The following is a 26,781-nucleotide window of genomic DNA, read 5'->3' on the forward strand; positions in this document are numbered from 1 at the left end:
CTGAATTCTGATTCTTAAAATCAACACAGCAGAACAGAGGGTGCTAATGACTCTGTTTACTTACGTTATAATCATATTTATTCACATATGATTAATGACTAAGTATACAGTGAATCTATAACACCCAAGGACGTACAGTACCTGCCAGTGTTCCTGCTTCATTGTTACCTTAGAGCCTAAGGTACCTGGTGTAGGTTTGACTGGTTTCTCTCAATTCCCCCAAAACAGAGTAAGATTGAACTATAACAACGCAGTTTCCTGACCTGTTAATTTTATTCCAGGAAAGCTATTTTCATCTCAACTGACCTCGAAGACTTGTATCAAAATGTATTGTGGAGATTATGTGAGTATAATCATCTGCTCTCTGAAATCAAACTTTTCATTGCTTTTGAGTTGCTGTCATACATGTTGGGACCCACTTCCCTCCACTGGTAGAAATTAATCTCAGTTAATGAAGTTAATTTATTTGTGATTTGGGTTGAATTCTGGGCGTACTTACAGTATAAACGAAGCATCTGATATTAAGACTAAAATATAAAGAATGATCAGTTCTCTCCTAGTGTTAGACCTTTCAAGACAAAATAATGTCTTTTATTACCTCTTTGTGAGGCTGTTCTGGGTTTTGTGTACTTGCACTTAGCTGTTACACAAGACACAAAATTGCATGCTATCACCTAATTGTGCCTAAAATGTGAGTTGTTCAGGAGATACCAATTCATGGCACTGTTTTGGTGGGTTTATGTTTTCACAAGACTGGCTGTAACTGCAGAAAGTAACTGATCAGATGTAGCATTTAGAAACATTTGGGGCTGTTCACAATGTGAAAAATGTTTTAAAGCAAAGAAATATTACGTCTACAAGGGCCATAACACAGGAAAAGCTATGGCTGTTCCTCATAAACGTATTACAGCAATACATTAAATCGTTTCATCAGCACTCTGCAAGAAAATAAAAGCTCATGCTGCAATTTTAAATCTCCATTCTGAAAGCTACTACAGTTATTATTTCATGAATACAAAAGATGAAATCGCTTTCTGCATCCAGCATACTGCTAATTATGTTCACTAAGGATTTTCAGATTCTTTTCATTATTATTAATAGGAATAGTGATTCATCCCTATCAAATGCTTTTTGCATTTGCATTCCCGAAAAATTTACAGATCAATATGGAATTTTTTTCTTACTTCTTGTATTTGTAAGCATAATTGCACTGATTATTGCAGTCTCATCAGTAATGTATTTCTTCCTATAAAACTATATAGCATACACTTCTTTTTCTAACCCAACAGGTCTGAATGGGGTTTACTAACGTTTGGTTTCCTGCAATTTGGGATACTGCAAGAGTTTGATAATATTATTTAAAAAAATCTAATAGATTCCACATTCATTCTTTGCTGTGGGAGATGTTCACACCAGCTATTTTAGGCTTAATTTAATGAAATCATTCTGCATTAGTCAGCCTTCAGGACCGCTTGAGCAGAGAGGGAACTTAAGTTCCTAATTTTGATCCTCTGAATTGCATCAAATATTCCAAAATGAGTACCATCTCTCCATTCCCTCCACTTCTAAACATCTAAAGAGACACTGATTAGCCCTCTTTTTTTTGATAATCACAGAAGTAAGAGAGCAGAGAAGCAATTTTAGACAACAGGGTGTGTTTCAGTCTCAGGCAAGACATCAGAACCTGATTACAGGCTTCCTCTGAAAAGCCTAGTGATGGATTCTCAGGTTAGGTACATTTTTATTCTTTAATCCCATTTCTGTGTCCTGTGGGAAGGGAAGGGAGAGAAATTAGGGGTTTGTATGAACTAGCTCATTGGATCCTAAGCAGTGGAGCAGATTACTCTGCTGAGGCATCCCGACACAATGGGGACATGTAGTGCAGAGCCCATGCAAATGTTCTCCCCTGCATGGCAGCTGGTTCCTCAAGATCAGGTTGGTCATGGAGCAGTGGCAGTTTTCCCAGGTGACAGTAACAAAGAAACAGCAGAAAAAACCCCAACATTCCTTCTAGCTAATCACAAGCAAGAAAGTGGGGCTTACCCAGGAATGAGTGGTCAGGCTGCCACATCATTTCTTGTCTGCTCTTCTTAAACACAACCTTAGCTTAAAAGCAAGACTTAGAAGTACACTTAACACTTGTTCAAGATATTTTTCAAGGAATCCCAAAACACTAATATACCATTAATTCAGAAGCATAAGAAACATGAAAAAAGAAACACACTTGGCTCTTTAAGATTATCTCCATTATATTCATGTGACCCACATTAGTAATTCCACATGTTACATATGAACTGGATAGGGTGGGCACCCCAAGATCAAGAACAAGACATTAACAGCAGCAGTTCTGCCAGACTCAGCAGTGCAGGGCAAGATCATTATTAGAGGTTACATACAGAAAACAGCTCCCCACTGTACCACTGAGGTACAACTAACAAAATTAGATACGGTGACATCTGTGACCCCTCCAAAATACATACACAGGGAAAGATGGGAGGCTTTGGGAAAATAATATCTGTGTTTAGAAGTACCCTTTCCATTACTGTGTGAAACTGCATTCCTTATTCAAATGAAGTGTAATGCACATGATAAACTCACAGTAAATCAAAATACTCATGACATTTTCATTTAATAAAGTTGCACACAAAGGGTATCTTTGCAGAAGTATAGCTAGCTGGTACCATGTAGTTAGCTAATAAAGCCAGCATTTTATTTTAGCAGATATTCCCTATGGGAAACATTCAGACTAAGGAGTCTGATTGTTTGTTATCAGCAGAATGACTTACTGAACAAATATTATTAGAAGGTTGTTCACAATTCAGATTGCTTTTTCCATCACAAGACCGAACTGCCTGAACTTTACACATCATAAAGCAGCCTCAGCTTCTGCTGATACTTTTGTTGTGCTGCTTACAGCTTCGGTCAGGAAGAGCTGCGGTTTCCTTGCTCCCACACAGAGGGAAGGTGGGAGTGCAAGTTATCATTTTTCAGCCTTATCACAACTTCACAGTCCCTTTCCAATCTCTTTCGACTCATTTGATTCATCCCACTCACTTCACTGTTCTGTCCACACAGCTGGTTCAGAGTCAGTCTCTTTGGAAAGGGTTAAAGACACCGGTGAAACACACAGGGAGGTGCACAGAGCACCCGCCTGGACCACCTCAGTGGAAACAGACCTGGGAATTGCAGATGAGGATATCAGAAAAACAATTAAAACCCTTAAAGTCAAACATGACCGAATGACCTCTGGAGATGTGTTTGCCTTTTCTTGGATACTTGCAAGGGAAAACCCTAAAATATTGCTATGTTCTTCCTTCTGAATAATAGATATCCTTTTCATTAGACTGCTGCAGAAGAAAGACAGCATGAAAACCATTTCTTCATGCTGACATACAGCATCGGATCTAAAACAACCCATAAAAAAGCCAAACTGCTCTCAGAAAGAACTTCTCTCAGCTGCCCTTTCATGGCACTTTCTTTCTAATGCAGAAAGCCCTGCCATGCTGAATAGTCTGCTTGCAAAGAGTGCTCCAGCAAAACGGTGCTTAGTGATGAGGGATGCCAGGATCCAGGTATCACAAGTCAAATAGTCTTCTAAACTGTGGTATTCTTCATGTTTTTCAGTGACCATACCAGGCATTTCCCCACTGGTTTCTTCAGAAAATTTGGCCATCCATCTGTCCCTATCAGGGTTTTTCAACTTGACAGTGAATTTCTATTATTTTTGGCAGAGGAAGGACAACTTCTGAAAATTTGCAAAACCACTGCTCAGTGGAGGTGAGGGAACCAAATTCTTTTTCCAGTTAGAAAAAATACAGTATTTTAAACTCAACAATCATTTATTTTATTGGCCTAGCATTAGCCAAGAAGTACAAGAAGTACCAAGAAGGTACATTAGACTCAGTCACAGGACAAATCATCTTTTACTCAGCCAGGGGGTGACTTAGAAAGGACCTCAGGGATTGCAAATGTAGATTCAAGGAACAAGGAGGGGAAATTAACTGCTGGTGATGTGGCTAGAGGAAGTAAGAAAGAATACAGAGTCAGAAGACTCTGGAAGAAACCTGTTGTTACTAGCTGCAGTGGTCCCACTACAATCTGCATCACAAAACATTATGTTTCAAAACAAAACACTGTCCTAATATCCACAGCACCCCCATTCTTGGATGCCTGATCCTGCAAAGTCTTCACAGTATCTGTGCACTGGTGTACACCCTACAGGACCGACCTCCAGAGCTTTATGCTAATTTGTCACTCAGTCCCATGTCCTTGAGACCAATGGGTATTTGATAATGTTGGAGAAATTTCCGATCATTTTTGGTTTTGAAAAACATCACAGAATGGTTAGATTGAATGGAGGATTGGTAGGTCACCTAGCCTAGCCTCCTTATCCAAGCAGGGTAAACACTGAATTCAGACAAGGTGGTTACAGGTTGGCCCGTTTCAGTTTCTAAATCGCTCTCAGAAATAACTTTCAGTTTCTAAAACCTCTGAGGATGGAGACTCCACAACCTCTTCAGGCAACTTCTACTGCTTGGCCATCCTCACTGTAAAAAATGTCTGCTTCACATCCAGACAGAACGTTCCCTGCCTTGTTCTATGGCTGTTGCCTTTCAGTCATGCACCTCAGTGAAGAGCCTGTTTCCATGTTCTTGATGCGCTTCCCATAGGTACTGAAGAGCAACCCCAGAGCTGCCTCTTCTACAGCCTAAGTCCAATTCCCTCAGCTTCTCACAGAGCAAGTGCTCCAGCCTTCCAACTGCCGTGGAGACCTTCTACTGTCCACCAATAAGCACTCTTTGCTTTCCTCAACAAGATGTAAAACAGTTTTTCTCATTAAGAGCATGGCCCAGAGCTCCCTGAAATCACTCAAAAGACTTCCATTGACACTAACCAAGCTATCTGGACAAAGTCCTCATATTAAGAATGTTAAATGATTAGAAAATGTTCCTTCACAACTTTCAAACAGACTTCTGTTACTTCTGACTCACAGTTTTGTTTTCCCTGTGCAGGTGGGTTAGAGAGCATTGTATTTAGAGAAATGACACTCAATGAACATAGCCCCAACTCTTCCTCTGACATCACCAAGATAACAATGCAACTTTCACTGCTCTGGATGTAGCTTTGCCATGAAGTGTCATTTCTCACAGCAAACAGCAACACAATGTTCATTTGAAGTGTGAAATCCAGGATCAGAAAGTTGATGTGAGCATGAATCTTAGATTCTTTTATCCCTCCCACCCCCCTCAGGCCTTACCAGTCCTGACTTCAGTGGTTTTGTACTTCAGCACCTATGTCAATTAGTTTTCTGTTCTCCAGCAAACCTCTGAATCACTTGTGTTTGAAGGAGCATACTTGGGTTTAGGCTGGAGGGAGAATACTGCCTTGATTTTAAATATTAAGTATACAGTAGCTCAATGCAGATAAATAACTAAAGTGGGACTTTCCTACATAGGGAAAGTCAAGGATGTATTAAACCCTGGGTCAGACAAAGCAGTAAGGGTCTGGTCTGCCTTTCTTCTAGAGAATGCAAATAGTCCCTGACTTCATAATATAAAATCAAATAGCTTATTAAGGACATAGGGGAGAATCTGGGATTTTTGTAGGTTTTCCCCTTTTAAAAAGTTTCACTGCAAGTTTCCACTGCTGATAGCTGAATTAACATTGAGAGTTCTGACCACAAAGTTTAACTGCTTTTCACAAATCGAAGAAACTTATTCAGCCTGTAGATAAAAGGCTGGGATTTAATTTTTAACATTACAAATTATAACGTAGAAGTGCTGAACTACAATTAAACAATAATTACCTTAATTGTCAAACTATTTCTTAAGAAAGGGAAAGATGATGTCAGTACAATCCCAGCCTTCCCACATGTACCCTTCAGGCACAGTTCTGCTCATCCAATTCTCCCCAATTCTTTTCTCTTTACTCTGCAGCAGTTCAGTGCTCAGGGGGCACAACACGCTCTGCACAGATTTTTGTCACAGTTTACTACTGCTCTTGTTGGGCACATCAGGAATTTTTTATGCTGTTTCTATCTAGAGTGGCTTCTGAGAGAAGCACAGACTTTGTTTTAAGACGATCATCACAGTAATTCTTGATGCTCTGGCTCACAGCACTTGCCACCTCGTTTTCTGTTTTGCAGAGGAAGCTGTAGTGATTCTGCAGGTTTTTATTCACTTTGATTTATGATGTGCTCTCTGGTCCTGAAAAATATTTTCAACTAATCTTCAGGAGTTATTGTACTGTGATTGCTGCCTCAAAGCTGTTGGAATCTGATGATGGTACCAGTGCTGTGGCCTCCCTAACAATTCTTCCCGATTGATGGGGAGCTGCTGCTCCAATTACTCAGAACCCTGTTGGACATTTCATTCACTGGAGGGTGCTTAAGGGTTTATTTCTGTCCTGTGCAGGTAGCTTTTTTTCTTTCACATTCATTTCACTCGATGTGCAGGATCTTCTGGCAGATATTTGGAAGAATTCAATGTATTTTTAAAAATAAACATTAGGGAAGAATCTCAACAGTGGTATGACTTAGCATCCCTCAAGTGACCATCTTAAGGCATGTGGGTGAAGTCACGAGATCCTACTATGAATTTCCTAATGCTTTTCAGAGCTTCAGGGAGAAAAAGATGTGTAAGCAAGACAGAAATGGCCATAGACTCAAAACTGGCCATCCCAATGTCAGAGTTGAATACTCTCCTCCCAGGTTCTGTCAGATATTTCACTCACAGAAGTTGTAATGTATAATATCAATTTTACTTATCTGAAGATAAGTGATTTTACCAGGATTTTCCATCTAGCAGAGTAGTGCAAAATGTACTGAAGACACAACACAAATGTAATGCTGATGAGATCCCTGTCACTGCTCTGTAGGATACACTCACTATGACAACACCAGGCATCCCTGCTCCCAGGGAAGGAATATATGGGCTGAAGCCAGCTCAAGTCCATGGCTCTGTTCCAACTTATTTTGGTAGTTGTTCAGTATTTACATTCTGTGTTGGGCTGAGACACGCATTCACTCTACTCATGCTGGTCTGGCTAACTCAGGGAGACATTCACACACTTTTAATGACCTCAGGTATAAAGGTTTACACCACCAGTTCACCCTCTCAACTGTTTACAGCCGGTCATCTAAACCAAAGGCCAACCCTTGCTCCCCTCGTCTGTCTTCACCCCAGCTGTGGTTAGTCATATCCTGCATTATTCCCTGAGCTCCACAGGCACGCTGCCCTGGTCCCGGGCCTCTGAGCCCTCTTCCATTACAGGGTTTATTGTTCAGTAACTGCTGACTTCAGTGGAAACGAATGAAGTGAAACAGCAGAACGTGTAACTACACTCGGGTGCTCAATCAAACCTAAAAATGCCCTGCTTCAAAACAGGGCAGGAGAAATTCTCTAACCAAAGATAATGGAAAGGAACAACCTATTCCCATGTAGTTGCAAGCTCCCTGATCAAAATTCAATCTGCTGTAATTTCATTCAGGTACCACATGCCTCTACCGTTCCGCTCCCACAGCCTGTGCAGTGCCCAACACTGCTGCTGGGGCCGCATTTCCCAGGCACATCCAGCCATGCAAACAAACCCTGTCTAATTTGGGGGGGAAACACAATTCTGGACCCTGGGCCCTAGGTTCTGGAAGCAGAGCCCCAGCTTTCCCAAGGTGAGTGCTGTTTGGACGCACTTCCTGATTTTCTTGAGACAAGCCAAGCAAAAGCATGTTGTGACCACAGATGTTACTAAAATATTACAAGATTGTAACAAATCTCTGCAAAACAAAACGCCTGCCACAATCTCCAGGTTTATCTCACAGCTATGTTGAGGTTTATAAGCCTCCAAATCCAGGTTGAGTCACCTTCCCTAGATGGGAATGGTTGGACTTGATGATCTTAAAGGTCTTTTCCAACCCTGTGATTCTGTGATTCTGAGATATTGAAAACTAGTTTGTCCTATGATCAGTTCATTGTATTTTTGTAAATATACATTCATGCAACCCTCCTATTTTTTTTTTTTTTGGCTGTTTCATGAATAGAGAATTATCCAGAAATCCTTCATGTTTGCCTCCGTTCTGGCTGAGAGGTGGTCCCTACTTTGAAAACCACTTACTCATTTTCTGTTCTAAGGACTATGCAGGAATCCACCCTTAAAGCACTCCCTACCTCAGCCACTTGTTTCTGATTTGAATGCAAATATTACAAATGCTTAAAAAATCAGCAATTTCATGGTTGATTTTGTGACACCGCAAACCTGACTTTGTGAAAGGAAATACTTCGGGGTAACTTTAATTTTTACAGGAAAGGAACCTGTTCAAAGCAGGCACAGAGATGAAGAGCCAGAACAAATTCACACACATCCTACCTTTTCTCTCCTCCCCACTGCCACCCTGCTGACCAGCACGGGCTGTGGCAGGATCACAGAACACTTTGAATCTCCTGCCTGTTAACTGGCATCCATCTGCATCCTCCTATTCTTTATTGCTATTCCCATCAAAATGTTTTTTCTTTCAGCAAACCTAAAATAATGTTTGATGGTGTCTTGGTTTTGGTTTTGGTTTGTTTTTCCTCTCAAGATTGATGAGTCTTTTTATGTCCTAGAAATTTGGGGAAACTAATTAAGGAGCCAGAAAGCTAAATTTCTACTTTCCCCCCCACTACCTCACAGCAGATATCAATATATATTTTTGATTCTGCATTCTAACAGTGTCTTCTAGCACTTCCTTCCATAGTGGTTTTGTTCAGTAGTAAGCTTCAGGGTGACTTGGCCACCTAACCAGCCACAGAGCTCAAGCATTTCTGCCTCCTGAGCTGTGGAGAACTGAGGCCAACATCTGCAGAACCTACTCTCAAGACAGGCTAAGTGACAAGAGAGGCCCAGCATACACAGCCAATTCCCACGCTGAGGAAGATGCATACCCTAAGAATGAGCCTGCAATTCATTTTAGATACAATACATAGCAGCCTACAAAACTCCGCGTGGTCTCACTGTCTCCTCTACAGCCAGTATTCCTCTCCGTATCCCCAAATGATTTTTTCTCCTTATTTTCCTGATTGTTTTCACGAATAAAAAGGCACTATGTATTCATGTTCAGTTGTAAAAGTGTAGGCCCTTGTATCTAAATGAAGAACAAACTGCAGAAGGATATCTATTGCTGAGTAGCTGCTTTTCTGTATAAAGCCACGGTGCCCTATTAGTGCTTTCTAATGGGAAAGAAACACAAAAATGTGGCCACATTTTCATGGAGAAAAAAAAAGTTAGTAGTAAGATATTTTGGAGGGGGGGGGCTAATTCATGCAAGGGACAACCTCTTGAAATATGGTCTTGTCCTCCTGCAGCTTACTGCACAGTTAAGTTCTGCTTCACAAATGACAAGCTTGGCATCCTGTTCCCCATGAAGCAAAGACAAGTTAACTTCTGATTGTTTTTCAACAGCATGATACATGCAGTGTTACAGATGTAAACCACCTTCACTGAAGGCTGCTTTCTCTTTTAGCAGACACAAGGAACCATTTTTCCTGCTCCGAATTTTAACCCTGTTATGGATGCCCAGCTGCTAGGAGGAGCTCTACAGGGAATTTGTGAGTATCCTGGCTGATTCTAACACAACTTTATTTTTATTTTTCTTAAAAAGATCTCCTAATATAACAACCAGTAGGTAAAATAAAAACTCATAAAATTGTGTCACCAGGTATGTGGTGATGATTCTTCAAAGCAGCACGGTACAACACACTGTTGACATCCAAATAAATCAAGTATTTGCATTTACAGGAACTAAAAGGTGATTAAGGTTAATCTGAAATCTATTCCAACACTTACAGCAAGGAAAGCTTTCCCTGAGAAAATAAGAAAGAGAAAACAGAATTCTGTGGTATGTCACTACAGGGAAAGCCAACGAAGGAAAGGTTTTCAACTGTAACTTCAACCATGGACTGTTACCAGGGACTGTTAAGGCTTTTAATCAGTCACCAAGAAATAAAAATAAATTGAGTCAAAAGTTCAAAGAATTTTTTCCTTCTCTCAGGAGCAATTTTTGCTTTCAGTCTATGGACCACAAAAAATGTTGTTCACCAAAATTATTTTCCTGTTTTTTGTTTTCCTCACATTACATATTTTTTCTGTGTCAGAATTTTTACATCCCTTGGGCTTTTGTCAAGGTTGTACCACACCAAATCTTGCAGTATGTTTTCACCTTCTTTAATGGAAACATGAGGAGTCAGATGTAATATCAAATGAACCTCAATGAGTATTCTTGATCAAGGGAATCTGAAGTATCTTTTTGATTAAGCTGGCTACAGATGAAAAGTTTTAAACATTAACTTCCAGCAGTACTTTTAATGGAGTGTTGCTAACATGACAAGGCAGAGATGATTCTCCTAATACTGTAAATACATTCACATTCACCTTACTTCTGATTTACCTAACAGAGTACATGGAATAAAATTCTAATTGCAAGGACGATTGGCAAAAGAAAAAGCTCCGTGTCAGAGGACTTTGAGTCTCCACAGCCCTTAGGGGCACTTGACACCCTGGCCCTTGCACAGGTTCAGTCACATGTGTTGTCCCACTGATACCAGTGGTATTACATAAATGAATCGGGTGATTTAGGTTGTTAAATATTCCTAAATCCTTCTTATTTTTTTCTGTAGAGACTATTTAAGCTGTACAGATTCTTAGTGATAAATATTTTCTGAAAAGCATAAAGAAATCCTTGTGCACAGAGATTCAGTAATACTTTAATTTTGTGAGTTGGATGGAAATCAGTCAATCAGTGTCTTGCTCAAAAGCTGGTGGAATTTTGGCTAGATGACCCAGAAGAAAGAGAACTAAGCTTAGTGTATAATGAGCAAATACAGAATTCCTCTGCCAACTTAAAAAAATAAAAGGTATTTAGTGTCAATTTATTTACATTTGCATCAAAATAGAATCTGTGGATTACAGAGGATATGATAACATCTGCCTAAGAAAGCTGCAATAGGTACAGAATGTGTACCTGTAACACCTACATAGATATATGCTTATACAACAATGACTGGTAGAACAAGAGACTACCCCACTCCATTCAGATGCTAGCTGATCCCCACGCTTTTCCTAACTCAACTCAGCTGCAAATGTGATGAAGTCAGATGATTCACACTTGGAGGAAGATTTGTGTTGGAATGGCATTAAAATGCTCAGCCTACTTTTGGGATGGGGAAAAAAAAGACAAAATAATTTTCAGTATATGACCATTATCTTCTTTTTCATAAGCCATAAATACTGATTCATTATAGAAGTTTAGCAATATGCTCTAGCCATCAAGCAAAACACAATAGTTACCTTCAATAAGATGCTCTTGGAATTGGTTTAAATATTATATATTTTTTAAACTTCATAACTTATTTTATGTAGTTCCTCTGAAAATATATATCTTTTGGTTTTTCAACAAATGGTCTGACATTGATTTGTCTTCCCCACAAAAGGTATCCTAATCCTGAAATGACAGTTCAATCAATACTAACAGGGCACACAAGTATGACTTCCCAGTGTCGGCCACAAATTCTGCTACTGTGCCTAGTTCTGAATAGATGAAAGCCTCAATCTCTTTTATTGATGCTTTCAAACCCATTGAGCTTGAGAGAGATGGCAATAATAACAAACTACTTCACTTCTTGTTGGTATCACACCAGCAAGTGAAAGATGATCAGCACAGTAAATATAAATCATATTGGTATCTATCTGTAGGGTGTTAATCTGTTGATCTGAGGTTTTTTTTAAAGAAATTAGGTTAATGATCTTGAACAAAACACACACAATCACAAATATAAGAAATAACACTTGGCTAATTTAGAGTCTGTGTCATGTTTCAATTACAGGTTGTGAAAAAGATGTGCTGATTGACATCCTAACGCAGCGCTGCAACTCACAGCGGCTTATGATTGCCGAGGCGTACAGAGACATGTACGGCAGGGTACGCACAGCGGTTCGGTCCTCGGGCTCCTTCTGTCTCTCTGTCCACAGTGCTGCTGGCCAGCCCTCCTCCCAGGTCAGTCACTGGAACCAAAAGCCTGGCAGGCAGCAGGCTGGCACCAACAGATTGGCAGGCAACTTGGCTCGTGTAACTAGCAACACCACTGACAGTTCCCACCTGTCACTTACACAGCAACAGCAGGAAGTTTGATACACAAAGTTTAAAAACAGGGAGATGGAACATTTCTTTTTCTGTAGTTCCTTCTCCTCTACTGGAGGAAACCAGAATTTCTGGACAGACTGATTTCTTCCTCAGTGCTTCTGCAGATTTCTGAATTGCTTTTTTTCCAAGTTTTTGGAATATGTAATAAACCAGTGTTGTGTTTGGTTTGAAACACCGAAGAAAAACAGCACACCCACAACTGCAGGTCACTGTATCTGACTCACGCACTGATGAATGTTCTCATCTCAAGCACTGACATGGTCAGACTTGGTACCATGTAACCCCACCAGAGCAGTAAGCACGACACTCATCCAAAGGGCTCAATATTAAATTTATGAATCTTTAAAAGGCATTTCAAAAATTTTAAGACATAAAAAGTTAACTCTTTCAGTGCATTGTATCCATATTTACTGTATGAAACAAGGTGATTTTTGTTATATCAGTTCTTAAGCACACACAGAGACAGATATCCCCATTCTATTTCAAGATCTACTATTGCCAGCCAAATGACTCTGGGAAGTTGCAATGCCTGCATTTTCCTCAGTTACTCCCTCTATATAAGGGCAAAAATAACAGCAACACCTTTTGTAAAAACTCTGAAGTCTAGTGATGAGAAGTGCTGTATGAAAATAGATAATATTGGAAAGCTACAGAAAAATGCTGTGATTAAACTAACAAGACACTCCCTTCCCCTATCAGAAGCCAGACAAATTTTTTAAACTAAATCCAGTTGTGTTCTTTTTCTGAAGCCTGAAAAACTTAAGGGCTGACTGGATAACACCTTGCAGGTCAGTGTATGCTTGCCATTGAATCAGTCAGCCTGAACGAGGACAGTGAGCCTGCAGAAATCCTGTAACACAGCCATCAGCCTTAATTAGCCTTAAATTTCATTCCCAAAGTCCATTTAAGTTAACTACAGATGTAGTAGTCTCTTACACCATCAGTCTGTTTACACCATCAGTCTGTTAACCAGAAGAACAGTGTGTTACTTTCTTTTTTGGGTAGCTGAGCAGTTTTCCAGAGACAGCTTTTGTGCCACCTGTATACCACAACTGTGGACACCTAGCAATGCTGAAACACCACATTCCTGCCCTAGAACTGAAGAAGGCCTAAGAGCTCAGTGTAGTGGATTGACTTTGTGTTGTTACTCATCTGTGGGAGATCACTGGCTTTAATGGGATTGTTACGAAAACACATCTTTTTGTGACATCTTAGATGCAGCCTTGAATGATGAGTATATAAGGCTTGAAACAGACCGTAAAAGAACAGTAACCGAATCACAGGTATCCCACTACACACACACACCACACAAGTTCAGTGTTTCCCCATGCAACACTCCTCATTGAGTTTTAGTTTTACTTACAGAAAGCAAAATCATGCCAAGCTACCCAAAGGTGCTTGTGACAGTAAAGAACCTAAACCCATTCTTATCAAGTCTTCATTTATCTCCTTGATCATGGGACCATGCTCATTCTCTACTCCATCCATAGCAGCTGGCTGGGGTTTTTTAGCCTTTTTCTCTATGGTGTTTCAACTGGGCCTATCATTTTAACAAAGGAAAACATTTTAAAGCTCTGGGATCCACGTGGCTCTGTGGAAAGGGACAAGCAGCTCAGTGTGAGTGAGCAGTGTGCCACAGCGACAAAGAAGCCAACGAGATGCTGGGCTACACCAATAAAGGCAGCATCAGCAGAGATGAAGAAGTCCTTCCCCCACTACTCTATTCAGCAACTGGCAGGCCACACATGGAATGCTGTCTTCAGGAATGCTGATTTTTGGGGCTTTTTTTGGTCTCACTGGCAGACACACTGAAAGGGATAATCTGGTTAGTGCTTGGTGCAGTTTACTCGAGTGATCCCTCAGAAGTTTGCTATCCACTATGGCAATTCATTAGACAAATGTAAAACGTGACATAAACGTATTTCAAAAATGAAAATAAAACCCTGAACAGGCTGCAGGATACAGACAAACTTTAAGATACCTTCTTACAATCAGCCTTGAAGGATTTCTTACAGCACAGATGATTGGGAAATGCTAATAATGACAACTTAGAGTTGTCTTTTCTTATTTTTCAATACTTCACTTCCCTTAGCTCTGATTGCAGAGTAATTTTTAATTAGCATCCATTTGTATTATTAATCCGTTCCCCCACGGGCATGTTGTCAGAAGTGAAATGTCTTAATGAATTAATTTCTATTCCATGTGTGATTGAGTGCTTGTCAAATGCATCTAACGTGCATTCACTGAAGACTGTGTATGTTTCCTCATCATAATTTTCATTTTTAATATGTGTATGTCCCCCTTCACTGCTACTCTAGCTACTGATTTAATTATATTCAGGTATGGATGAAAACCAATGTATAGGCCTGAAAAAGATGCAGCTCTGCAAATATAATAGTCTCTATCATGGGAACCACTTCTGGTACCCCTTTAAATTCTAACTTAGGCCAGAACATATCTGACAGCTGCCTGATGCTGTACACACAACATTAAAAAGCTAAGTGCACAAGTATCCTCTTAATCAGAAACAACAGGATAGCCGACAAGCTTTGGGCATTGGCAGTGTTTTGAAGGATGCTACCAGGAAGGTGGGAGTGGGGAGGAAACTTTCATCCATTACTCAGCTACCTGGCAAAGGAGTACTGAGAGATGCGGGAGAAGGGGGGGAGTTCCTTTTTATTAATCCAGCATCCATCAAAAGTAATAAATTCAGTTTGAATGGAATATACAGGTAAATTGAAGCACATTGCCTCCTAGTGATCCAAAGCAGGTATCTTGATGTACTAGGAACAATATGTATAGGGCTTTTGAATTATTCACATAGGGAGTAACACTGAAGAAAAGCACAAGAAATTGCCTGTGCTCTATGGGATTTGACTTCCAAAGGTGCTTTGCTCCTGCAGATTTCCACAGGCAGTATGCCAAGGGGAGCTGCAGGTGCTCTGCCAAGGTATTCATGTTTCCAAGCCTTTAAACAGCAGTTGCACTTAAAGCCCTGAATTTTCTTCTGTATTCTAACGGGCAAAAGATCAACAGCCCTGTGTGGTTCGTGCATCTGTTATCTCACCCATACTATTAGAAGAAGCAGGTATTATTTAAAAGAGTATTTTCCTTCATTTTAGCAAAAATTCATCTTCAACAGTTTATTCATTTACAGACAAAACCACTAACAGGTTTTTTAAGCTGTCCTTACATCAAGTGTGACTACTGAAACAATAATGCCTATGCATTTTCTTCTTCTCTTCAAGGATCTGATAATGGACCTAAAAGAGAATCTCTCCCATCACTTCAAAGAAGTCATGGTTGGCTTGATGTATCCACCTGCCTCCTATGATGCTCATGAGCTCTGGCATGCCTTGAAGGTACTTGTCAAATTCAGAATTGCTTAGAGTTGCAGACACTAATTACAGTACTGAACAGATGTTAAGTTGATTTTTTTGGGGGGTTTTGGCATTTAAATGGTTGATAAACTGCTGGATGTTAGTATACTGGAGTAATGTACTACTGCCTAGTACACTAGGTTATCAGAAATACAGTGCTATATGAAGTTTATTCATTGGTATGCTAAAACCAGCATAAACAATCTCCTTCTCCTGTAACAAACACAAGCCATTTAACACCCACGGTAAACTCAGTAAGAGAAGCAGTATTTATGTAGGGAAATGCAAGGCCCTGAACCTGCAAGCACTTGTGTATGTTCTGAAGTCACCTAACAGCCAGTGCTGCGCTCTGAGAAGAACGATGCTTTTTCAGAACGTGTCTTTGCATGAACACTTGCAAATCGCTCTGTGACACAGCAACGGTGACGCCACTCAAACTGCACATTCTGAAGAAAATATCTCCTTTTCTTCCCAGGAACTAGGTCTGTGCTCCTTGAACAACTGACATTTTGCAACAAACAGAAGTATTTTTTCAAAGACCATGTAATTAAAGGGTGAAGTTCATTCCCGCAAGACATGGGCAAAATCAACAAATCAGTTCTTAAATGACTTCAATAAACGCTTAGAAAACTGTAGGCTATTGAAAATAATAATCCCTGGTAAATTCCTTCCCAGGAAATTGTTCAAATGCCAGTTCCTGGAAGATGGGAGCTCAACATTGTTTTCCTCTTTTTTTCCCCCTGAGTATTTGCTATTTCCCACTGTCACAAATAAGGCCCAATTCTATGACTCTGAGCAAGGTGATCTAAAGTACATATTTTGAGAATCTCCTCAAAAACAAACAAACAAACGTTTTTTTCTTGCCCTTCAAACAGTTAAACCAATGTACTTTTCAGAACTACTGATATATTTTCAATTACAGCTGGCAGTAAAAGGACTGTGAAATACCACTGACAGCACTGGAAGCACAATTTTTAGTAAAAAGTTATTGACAAGTTGCGATAAGTTGTGAAAGTTACATTTTTTTTTTCTGAATGTGGCTCAAAGTTATACTTTCTTACAGCATCCTACCTTGACCTGGACTCATATGGCTAAAGTAAAAAACAGTCCATATGTGTCTCCGGGCTCAGGCTCGAACTTTTCCCAGTGAGGGTGAGGGAGCCCTGGGACAGGCTGCCCAGGGGGTGTGGAGTCTCCTTCTCTGGAGAGATTCCAGCCCCGTCTGGACACCGACCTGTGTGCCCTGTCCTAGGGACCCTGCTCTGGCAGGGGGTTGGACCTGATGAGCTCTGGAGGCCCCTTCCAACCCCTACAGCTCTGTGAGTCTGTGATGTCATGTTAAACCAAATGCAGAATAATCACTAACACTGCTCATGTGCACATCAAAAGCAACAGATGCAGTGAATCTTGTATCAATCCAAGTTTTTAAAATTAATTCAAATCTTGGGGGAAAACACTGTCCTTGCAGCGTAAAGTGCATGGCCACAATGCTTCCCTTAAATACCAAGTTCTACATTGCAGACTGTAGCATTCCTCAATAAATAAAACAATAAGATAGAAGCATAACATGTGTGCTCATAGCTACTTCAGACTGCCTGAATGCTTGCTGAGAATGTGTGCTCAACCTTTGTGTCTGATTTCTTTCAGCAAACCCTTAATTCTTACTAAAGCTCTAAAATTCTCCCTATTACGTTTCTGTCAACACCAGTCTTGCTTCATTCCCCACTTGCAAATGCACATGCTGAGGTTCAGAGTAAGTAGGAATATATTTGAAATACAGGGTTCTACTATTGATCTAAAGTAATTTTCTATTTAAACTATTAAGACTATGCAAAAGTACACTCTGCACTGCTCCAGCAGAGACTGCCATTCTTTTGTTACTCCCAGTAAGTACAGCATTACTTTCATCTAAAAGCTGTGGTTTCTACCAAGCCTCTTACTATATTTACTTCTTTCCACGCAGGGAGTGGACACAGAAGAAAAATGTCTAATTGACATATTAGCCTCCAGATCAAATATGGAGATCTTCCAGATGAAAGAAGCCTACTTAATGGGTAATGTTTTTCACAAGTGCACAGCAGCCCATGTACCATGTGTGCTCTGGATGTACCAGCACACGTGAAGGGACTGAACTGCAAATAAGATTTCTTAATGCTAACTGGGTCCCTTCCTGCTCTCCCAAAGCAATACACAGGAGGAAGCAAAATGTTTAGAGCTGAAAACAGGTCACTGTGTTTTTGAGATGTATTGCTGCCTATGGCATTTGAAATACTGGGCAGCCCCACCTGGGGATTTTCAGAAAGTTTGGCTTTATTCAGAAAAGCATTTAAGATGCTTTCCTTCAAAAAGTGCTTGCTCAGGCTGGACACTCCCCTCACCTGCCTCAAAGGGGTATTTCCCAGTATCCCACCACCACAGAGCAGCAGCAGAGGTGGGGCTGCACCTGTGGGTGGGTGGACAGGTGAGCCAGGGCAGCAGCTGAGTCCCCCCTGAGCCCTGCCAGCCCCATGGCTAGGTCTGTGTGCAACCTACACGGGTTACTGGGGAATAACAACTACAGAAGTAGTTGTAACTACCAAGTAACACCAAGTATTTGCACACTATTGATTTATCCTCTGTTGGCTTACCTTCATTTTTACTATTCAAAGCATGTTCAGTTGTGATTTAGATGATATGGTTTTTGTTTAACCTAGAATATAATACTGATCTTCAACAAGATATCGATTCCGAGACTTCAGGTCACTTCAGAGACACACTCATGAACCTTGCTCAGGTACTGTAAAAATGGAATGACTTCCATTTCTAAACAAATCCCAATAACTTTTGATGCCATTTAAGAAGTCGTAAATTTTAAGGTGACTGTGGTTAAAGCTACACGCTTGAACAAGAGGAGGGGGTAAAGCAGAAGGGGAAAAGAACTTGGAATTTCCTCATGTACTTTGACTTTGGCTTTCAGTTGGAGGCAGAGGTGAGCAGACTATTTTACTGAGTAAGTCCCTGGATATTCAACTGCTGACCCTCTGTGCAAGCTGTCTCATCCCAAAAGGACTCTGCTTGCACGTCTTTGTGCCACCACACTTGCTAAATTCGCAGCGTGTTTGTGTGCAGGTGAACAAACTGTCACTACCACAGACCAGCCTTTCCAGGTGGTGTCACTCACACCACCAATTTGTATGTGACAGAGCTGGTCATCCTTGCCAGAACATGAGTTCCCATTCTCATTGTAGGCACTGCACCCCTTACCTTAAATATCTATTGTAAACCAAAGTAATCAATAATAATAGAATGGCTGCCAGGAGGTAACAGCCTACATAAGGCACAGCTGTACTTTTATGTATTAGTGTCTGAGGGAAAAGTGTTTCTTACTAAGATCTGAAATAGCAGCAGGCTCCACTCAGGTACAGAGATAAAGAGCAAAGCTATAAACAAGGAATATTTTCTTCCTAATGTTGGATGTTTTTTCTGCCTAATAATGAAAATAATTCTTTCTTGCTTAAAAATTGAGTTATAGATGAAGCAACCTTCCTTCTCATCTTTACTAAAACAATAGGACACATTTTACTTGTCAAAAGAACAAAGTTAAAATAAATTATCTGAGACTACATTACTAGTCCTGATTTGCTTAAACCACAGATAGCGATACAGGAGGCTGAAATTGGCAGCTTCACACCTAATGAGATCTAACTGCCATGTTTCACAAGATAAGAAGAGTAAACAAGATAAATTGCAGTTCCACTCATTTACAGCATATCCTTCTGAAGGCTGCTAGTTGAATCATCCATGTTCACAGAATCACAGAGCTGTAGGGGTTGGAAGGGGCCTCCAGAGCTCATCAGGTCCAACCCCCTGCCAGAGCAGGGTCCCTGGGACAGGGCACACAGGTCGGTGTCCAGACGGGGCTGGAATCTCTCCAGAGATGGAGACTCCACACCCCCTGGGCAGCCTGTCCCAGGGCTCTGTTGGTATATGACCTTAAGTTAAAACTCTTCATTAAAAAGTATCCTTCCCAGTTCTAGTACCAGGCAACTTAGAGATCACTCTATAGCACCATCTCCAGTGCATCCTTCAGTGCTTTTTTTCAGTCACCCTTTGCTGTGATTTCTGTTAGGCCTCGGGACTGACGCCGCACACTCTGGCTACAGATAGAGGTCAGTGTGCTTCGCACAAGGACAGCAAAGCATTCAGTGGCTGTAGTGTGGTGTTTATGGCTTTCATGTCCACACTGAAGCATGTGAGGAGTTACAGGTTGTAGTCCTTCCGAAGTAAATTAACAGACCCATAAACTCAGGCTAACTCATTGAGTTATGAGACAAACACATTTTTATTCTAATTATTTTTTGTGAATTGCAATAAGATGATTTTCTAAAACTTAAAAAATAATTATACATATTGTGGGATTCTCTAGCAAAACTGTGCCAAGCTAGTCAGTGCTCAGTGTTACTGGGGAAGGGAGACATTTCATTCATGTAGAGTATAATTTAACGTATTATATTGTTTGCTTGTCTTTTTTCCCCTGTGTTTTCCTGTGCATGTAACATTTTGCAGACACTCCAGCACAATTTCCTTCAAGCATTTCTCTTGTTACTGGGAATTTCACTGGGTGAAATGCTAACTGTTTAATTGAAACATAAATTCCCATTTTTAACAGGAAAGAGCTACAAATCAGTCATTCTACAAGTTGTCAACAAATAACGTAATTTTAATCCTCCCTTCCACATACAGGGTAAAATGACTAAATTTTAAACTAAAGCAAATTGCTTCAAACTCGTATCATTAAGGCAGTGATTACATACAGCTTGAGGTTGTTAAGAGTTCTGCAACCACGGCTGATTTGTATCCTTTCAAAATTATTATGGCTAAAAAAGCAATTCCATAAGTTGTGTGCTCTCCTCTTTCTTTAACTCTATCGTTCAGATCATAGCGTGTTTAGTAAAGCATATCAGCTTGATTTGTGGAACTGAAAAGCTATTAAATGTATGGGAAAATTAGAGGTATTCTTCTGTGGTTTATGTATCAAAGTTGCCAAACAATTTCCTAGTCTTGGTTCTTAGTTTTAAGCAATGATTACAAGCCAGCAAAATCTCTGCCATCTGATGTATTTGCTCCTACAGTTTGTGCAGGGAGGGAAAAAATTCAGAAAATATTATTCTTGTAAGATGTATATTTATAAAAAATAACCAGTGCATGACAAACGTTACTCTTGGCCTTATTTTCCCTTCGTAGTTACAAACTGTAGTAAGCAATATAACATCCATTATACTGGGTGTTATATCCATTATACTGGATAGAGCAGGAGAGCTTTATCCACTTCCCCCATTTTTTTTCTCTCACAAAAGGAAAAGAAAACATAACGTGACAACTTGAAGATGCTTTCTACAGTGGCAAATTCAGCTACTGAATAGGCTGATCCCATCTAAAAGCCCACCTGTGTTATCTCAAGAAATGAAACATAGCTTCCTATAGAGACAACTTCATATTCCTGCAGTCTTTTAAAAGAGGATTTAGCTTTTGAAGAAACTGTATCTTTTCTTCCCCCAGGGAACAAGGATGGAAGGATATGCAGATCCTTCTACAGCTGTTCAGGATGCAATGGTAACTATCATCAGATGTGAGCTTCTCAAACATAAAAACCCCCAAATAGACAATGTTGGAAAGTTACCTAGGATTTACTTACAATCTTTTGCACTTCTTTTTTTCCCCTTTTCCTGTTGTATTAGATTCTGTGGGAAGCATGTCAGCAAAAGACAGGCGAACACAAGAACATGCTGCAAATGATCCTCTGCAACAAGAGTTACCAGCAGCTGTGGATGGGTAAGTCAGCGGTTCAGCTGGGAAGGAAGAACCTGGCTTGCTAATAAACCCAAGGTTTACGTACAGAGAAGTGCAGTGTGAGGCCTGAGTGTGAACTGTGGGAGCTCTCAGACTCCCACTGATGTTAATGGCATCTTGGAAGCAATGCAGAACTGACCTTTGCCTGATGACTACAGACAGCTGTAGGTAGAGCAGTTAGACATCAGGACACCTAATTACAGAGAGAAGAACTCATGACCAGAGAAAGGCTTAGGCTAGGGCTGTGCTGGCTTCACACATGACACAACAGACCGAGGCAGATTTTTCTTAACTACTTCCTTCACTTTTCTCAACTCTTGGGTAGCTGGGAGAGGCAGCTGGAGTGTCTTCAACAAATGTTTCTATGTGAAAACACAGTGCTGTGGTAAAGCTGTTGCCAAGGAAAAAGTTTTCCAAGAACTTTTCACGGGAGCACTTTCAGGGTCCACATCCGCTGTCTCCTAATGAACATGAAACATAATGGGGCGCTTTCATTTAAAATAATCAGACATAATTACAGGTTGCAAGAAGTTGATGTGAGATCATCCAGACCTCCCACTGTAGAAAAGAAACCCATTGTATCTGTTTGGTGACAAGTTTGAGGTGTCTTTTGCTCTGCACTGGAAAAAGAGTCTGGTGACAAGTTAATCACTGTGCAGCCAGCTGTAGTTCTTAATGCCAACTTCTAACAGCAGCTTAGAACTGCTCTGCTGTCATGGATCAACAAATTAATTCTTCTGGCATGACTTCTGTAAGGCTGGGGATGACAGATTAACAAAATGTAACACACCTGCTTATGCTCTACTCCCTGTGACAGAGATTGGAGGGCTCTGCCTGTAACACAGCCCTCTAAGTTCTGTAGTAAGCAGCGAGTTGAGTTTTCCCCCTTTCCTAAAGAAGCAAGCACGTCCTGTGTCTGTGCAAGTCTGGCTACCTGCAACATTCAGGTGTCCACGTCTGGGTACCGACAGCTCACACCCTGAGAATCTCTGGCCAGTTTTGGCCAGGCTGAGCAGGGAAGCTGTCTTAATGACACGATTGATTTTCTTTCAAGTTTTGTAAGCAGGGGTTTCCACACTGAGAAATGTATTAAAGCTTCCAGGGAAGCAGAGGCTTTGGCATGGGTTCCCCTTACAGTGCAGACTGAAGCCAGGTTTCAGGCTACTCATTTAGACTGCCTCACCTGGGGGATGTAAACATAATGAAACACTGAGAATAAAGAGGGAAAACTCAATAGTTATAGTACTGGGGGAAAGGAGAGGGAGGGGCACGTTGTTCATTATTAATGAATTAGACTAAAGCAAGATTTTTTTTCCCTTCCCAAGTTTTCCAGGAATTCCAAAACATCTCTGGGCAGGACATAGTAGACGCCATTAATGAATGTTATGATGGATACTTTCAGGAACTACTGGTTGCAATAGGTAATGTAAAAATATTATTTTATACTAGCAGTAATCTCTTCATAAATATCTAGAATGGTGCCTCTGATGCATCAAGAACATTATTTTCTCTGATATTTTATCCACTTTACCCTCCTCTATTGTGTAATTACTTTTTCAGGGATAATTGCAAGATAATATTTGAAGTACTTTTCCATGCTTGTTTAAGTCTAAAAATATATGCAGCACTAGATTCTGACTGAGCAGAAGTAGTACCCACTCTTTATTGGATAACAGATTTGGTGTGATCAATGACAACTGCATTACCAACTGATTCTACATATAATAATTGGCAAAGTTTTCAGGACTTCATTGGCATGTAAACAAGTTCCAGGCCTGATGTGCCTTTGTTTTCCATTTATAGAATACAGATATTTCTACCAAGATGTCAGTGAGTGGATTCACTGGTATTTAACAAGCCCTTCAATGAGGATCCACCCAAATTAAGTTCCAGTCTTTTAAAATGATAAACACAGCAGTGATTGTGAAAACCAGTAGCTTAATTTTAACCTGTGTCACAGGCAGCACTACTCAGCTTTGTATTTGAACAAGCCCAAAGCCAGTGTAAATTGTTTTATAATAATCTTGTGTTTACCTGTTGCAACTCTTCCATCCCAGTGCTCTGTGTTCGGGACAAGCCTTCCTACTTCGCTTACAGGCTTTACAATGCAATTCATGTAAGTAGCCTTTCTTCCTCACATACCATAACAAGTGGCTTCCCTACTTTTTATACACACTTGATTATTCTTAAATAAATCCTGTGGTGTGATTGTGTGTTTTAAAACTGTTGGTACCCACATAAATTTCAAAGCAGCAGATCCTCACCAACAGCCATGATTTACCAGTGAAAGGTTAAATATTTAGATTCCTTTAAAAAGATCTGTCTGGTAATTTTTAATTCTTTTTAAAGTGAGGACCTTTCTTTTCTGTGGATTGTGTCTCCCCCTGCTGCGCAGAACTCGATGTGCACTTCTCTTACGATGCAATTTTTGTCTTTAGAGGTTTGCTAACCATCATTACAAATGCAGCCCTAAGTTAATGTTGTGTAAAAGCAAACGGTCGGATCATCTTGTGGGGCTCAATGTATGGCTGCAGGTTCTTCCAGCCGTGTGTCGGGGCTAACATACTGAAACAAGTGCCAAGAATAAATGTGGGTGAATGCAGAGAAACACCTAATAATTCTTCCTCATGGAGGTCACTGAAGACATTTTATTTTGTTTCCATTCATTACTGAAAATAGTGAAGCATTCTTGGGGTTGGAACTTGATGATCTTTAGGGTCCCTTCCAACCCTAACCAGTCTATGTTATGTAAAAATTAAGATGCAATTTTTTAAGTGTAATCTTTAGAGGATACTCATAAAACCCAGCCATGGATAAAATGTGAAGTATCACCTTAGAGCAGGAATGGCAAGTGTAGGATTCAGGCCAGAACTACAAAACTCTTCACCAGCATTCCAAACAAGCTCCCAGTATCCTCTCCCATGTGCTGCCTCTATCAGCAACAGTGGCAGGAAAGAACCAAGGAAAATCCCAGGGGCTGAGAGAAAGAGACAGGATTTTTGTCTGAGTGGTCAAAAGAGGTTTCTGGAACATGACATGGAAAAGGGTTGCCAAAAGTACTGAGAAATACTGGCTGTCAGGAAAAGTGATGTTTCTCAAAGGTCCTGTATCAAGGTCACTTTTCAAGTTAAAACCTCATTCTAATGTTACGAGATATCACATAGTTTTCTTCTGCATTACATTCAGATGATGTAAATGATGCAGGAAAAGGTTTTTAATGATTAAGAATAAAAATTTGGAGTTTGTTTTACTACGTTACTCTGTTTTCTCAAAGTGTTTAAATTAAGACAGGTAATTCTCAAAAGAAATCCAGTAATTTAAAATAGTGTCTGGTTTTGCAGCCAAGTTATGCCCAGGGCATACCAACAGTTCATTTTCTATACATCCATTTTCTACAGTATAATGAAACCCTCCCAGGATTCTAATGGTTGAAATCACAGTCCATAATGGTTTAGAGGAAAGATTTTAATCTAGCCATTAAGCATGTATCAAATTCTCTATATGCAGCTTTGTAATTTATCTCATTACTTGGTTAGGTGTTAGCTGGTTGGGGGGTGTGGGTTTCGAGAGCAAGAGTTCAATTATCAGGTGCTGGCACAGGCTGCCCAGGGAGGGGGCTGAGCCCCCGCCCCTGGGTGTGTTTAAGAGAGGGGAGATGAGGTGCTCAGGGAGCTGGGTTAGTAGAGGATAGGAACGGTTGGCCTTGATGACCTCAAAGGTCTTTTCCAGCCATGTGAGCCTGTGACTCTATGAATATCAATGGCTAGTTGATAAAACTGCAATTTTGCTTTAAACAACCCAAACTGGTCACCAGTGATCCCAGCCCTACATCTGTTTTGATTATTTAATTCCCACTAGATGTCCCCATCCTCCACACAATGACATGAGAAATCCTCAAGAAGCAGTCACCAGGAAAGGCAGCTGAACACAAGCTGCACAAACTCTACAGGTTCACATTTGGCAGCAGTTGTGAAACGGATTGTTGGACTCGGTGTGTTGTGAATGGACTCCACCATGAGAGTCACAACAGCTGCCTACAAACCTGGACACCTAAAGACTGCTCACCAAAACTCATCAGGTTTTTCACACCTTCAGCACAGTTAAAACACTGATGGGAGTGGAATCTGTGTTATTCAGTAACATGAAGCCTATTATTCGAGCATGTGAAAACTGTGTAGGATAAAATGTTTGAAAACTTGGATTCCATTCACACAATCACAGGGGCTGGAAGGGACCTTGAGAGCTCGTGGGGTCCAACCCCCTGCCAAAGCAGCTCCCCAGCTCATATTGCACAGGTATTTCAAATCTAGGTTATCTTTATGGGTAGCCCAATCAATTGGCTTATCTATGAATCATTACTACGAGCATGTACAGCTAGGTAAACACATACTGTCCAACTGCCAAGTTTCCTCACGTCTCCCTTTCTTTTTAGGACTTTGGGTTTCACAATAAAACAGTTATCAGGACTCTCATTGCCCGGAGTGAGATTGACTTGCTGAACATACGACAGCGCTACAAAGAGAGATATGGGAAATCGCTCTTCCATGACATTAAAGTAAGTTTGTTTACACACTTTCACTATACTCAGCACTGGCACCGCACAGACCATGCCAAGCCCTACCAGAGAAATGAAGAGTTAATCTCCATTCAATTACTTGATTTTTTAAAAAAGGAAAAAGTGTAAAATCCATAGCCTACCTTTTTAGGGCTGACTTCAGTAAGCAAGCAGTGAATTCTCAGCTCCCTCTCACCCTACCTCATTTTGTCCCTTCCCAGTAGCAAGAGGAGGGTCTACACAGGGCAGGACAGTGTATGCTGAAGAATGGGCTGGGTGAATCGTTCCTTTTCACAGGGGCTGCAAGGCAGATGAAAGTTCTGTGTGAAACTGAGATCAAAGTCTGGGGTTATCATTGTGCTGAGCTATCAACCACCAGAAAAACCATCCCTCCTCTGCTTATGTTAAAACCCAACTCTGACAACATGGAAGTGTGCAAAACCAGCTCTTGCTAAGGCACTCTGCATGTCTTCTGTTGCTACAATTCACCTCTGAGACGTGCAGAACTGTAGGAAATTGCTTATGATTTTTTTGGTATTGAACTCGAGCAGCACTGAGCAGCTCTGCCCCAGCCTTTCAAAAGGTAAACTGTTTCTGGGTGCCCGAGCAACTAACGCCTGAGGTTATGTGAAACGAAAACCAATCTTGGCCTTGAGTCCTTGGGAAAACAATGTAGCATTCCACCAAACCTTACACCACCACTCCAGCCCTTGTCACACACAGAGGAAAAACAGGATTAAGTACAGCCACAGAAACGTTTGGTGTTTCTTTTCTTGCAGCATTTTGCTTCAGGGCACTATGAGAGTGCTTTACTTGCTATCTGTGCTGGCGATGCTGAAGATTATTAA

General features: G+C 40.6%; 1 protein-coding gene across 1 annotated transcript; it reads left to right on the plus strand.

The window, feature by feature from the left end:
• Window positions 1–325: 325 nt before the first annotated feature.
• On the plus strand, window positions 326–26,781 carry ANXA10 (annexin A10; the record flags this gene model as incomplete). The annotated part of the gene is made up of 12 exons (XM_084262887.1): window positions 326–343; window positions 9,497–9,578; window positions 11,853–11,947; window positions 15,418–15,531; window positions 17,513–17,603; window positions 18,243–18,322; window positions 21,088–21,141; window positions 21,267–21,360; window positions 22,704–22,799; window positions 23,436–23,494; window positions 25,811–25,933; window positions 26,713–26,781. The coding sequence occupies 12 exons, from the start codon at window positions 326–328 to the stop codon at window positions 26,779–26,781; spliced, it is 975 nt and encodes a 324-aa protein (XP_084119013.1).

Source organism: Gallinula chloropus (genome assembly GCF_964237585.1).
Source record: "Gallinula chloropus genome assembly, chromosome: 4".
In the NCBI taxonomy this organism is placed as follows: Eukaryota; Metazoa; Chordata; class Aves; order Gruiformes; family Rallidae; genus Gallinula; species Gallinula chloropus.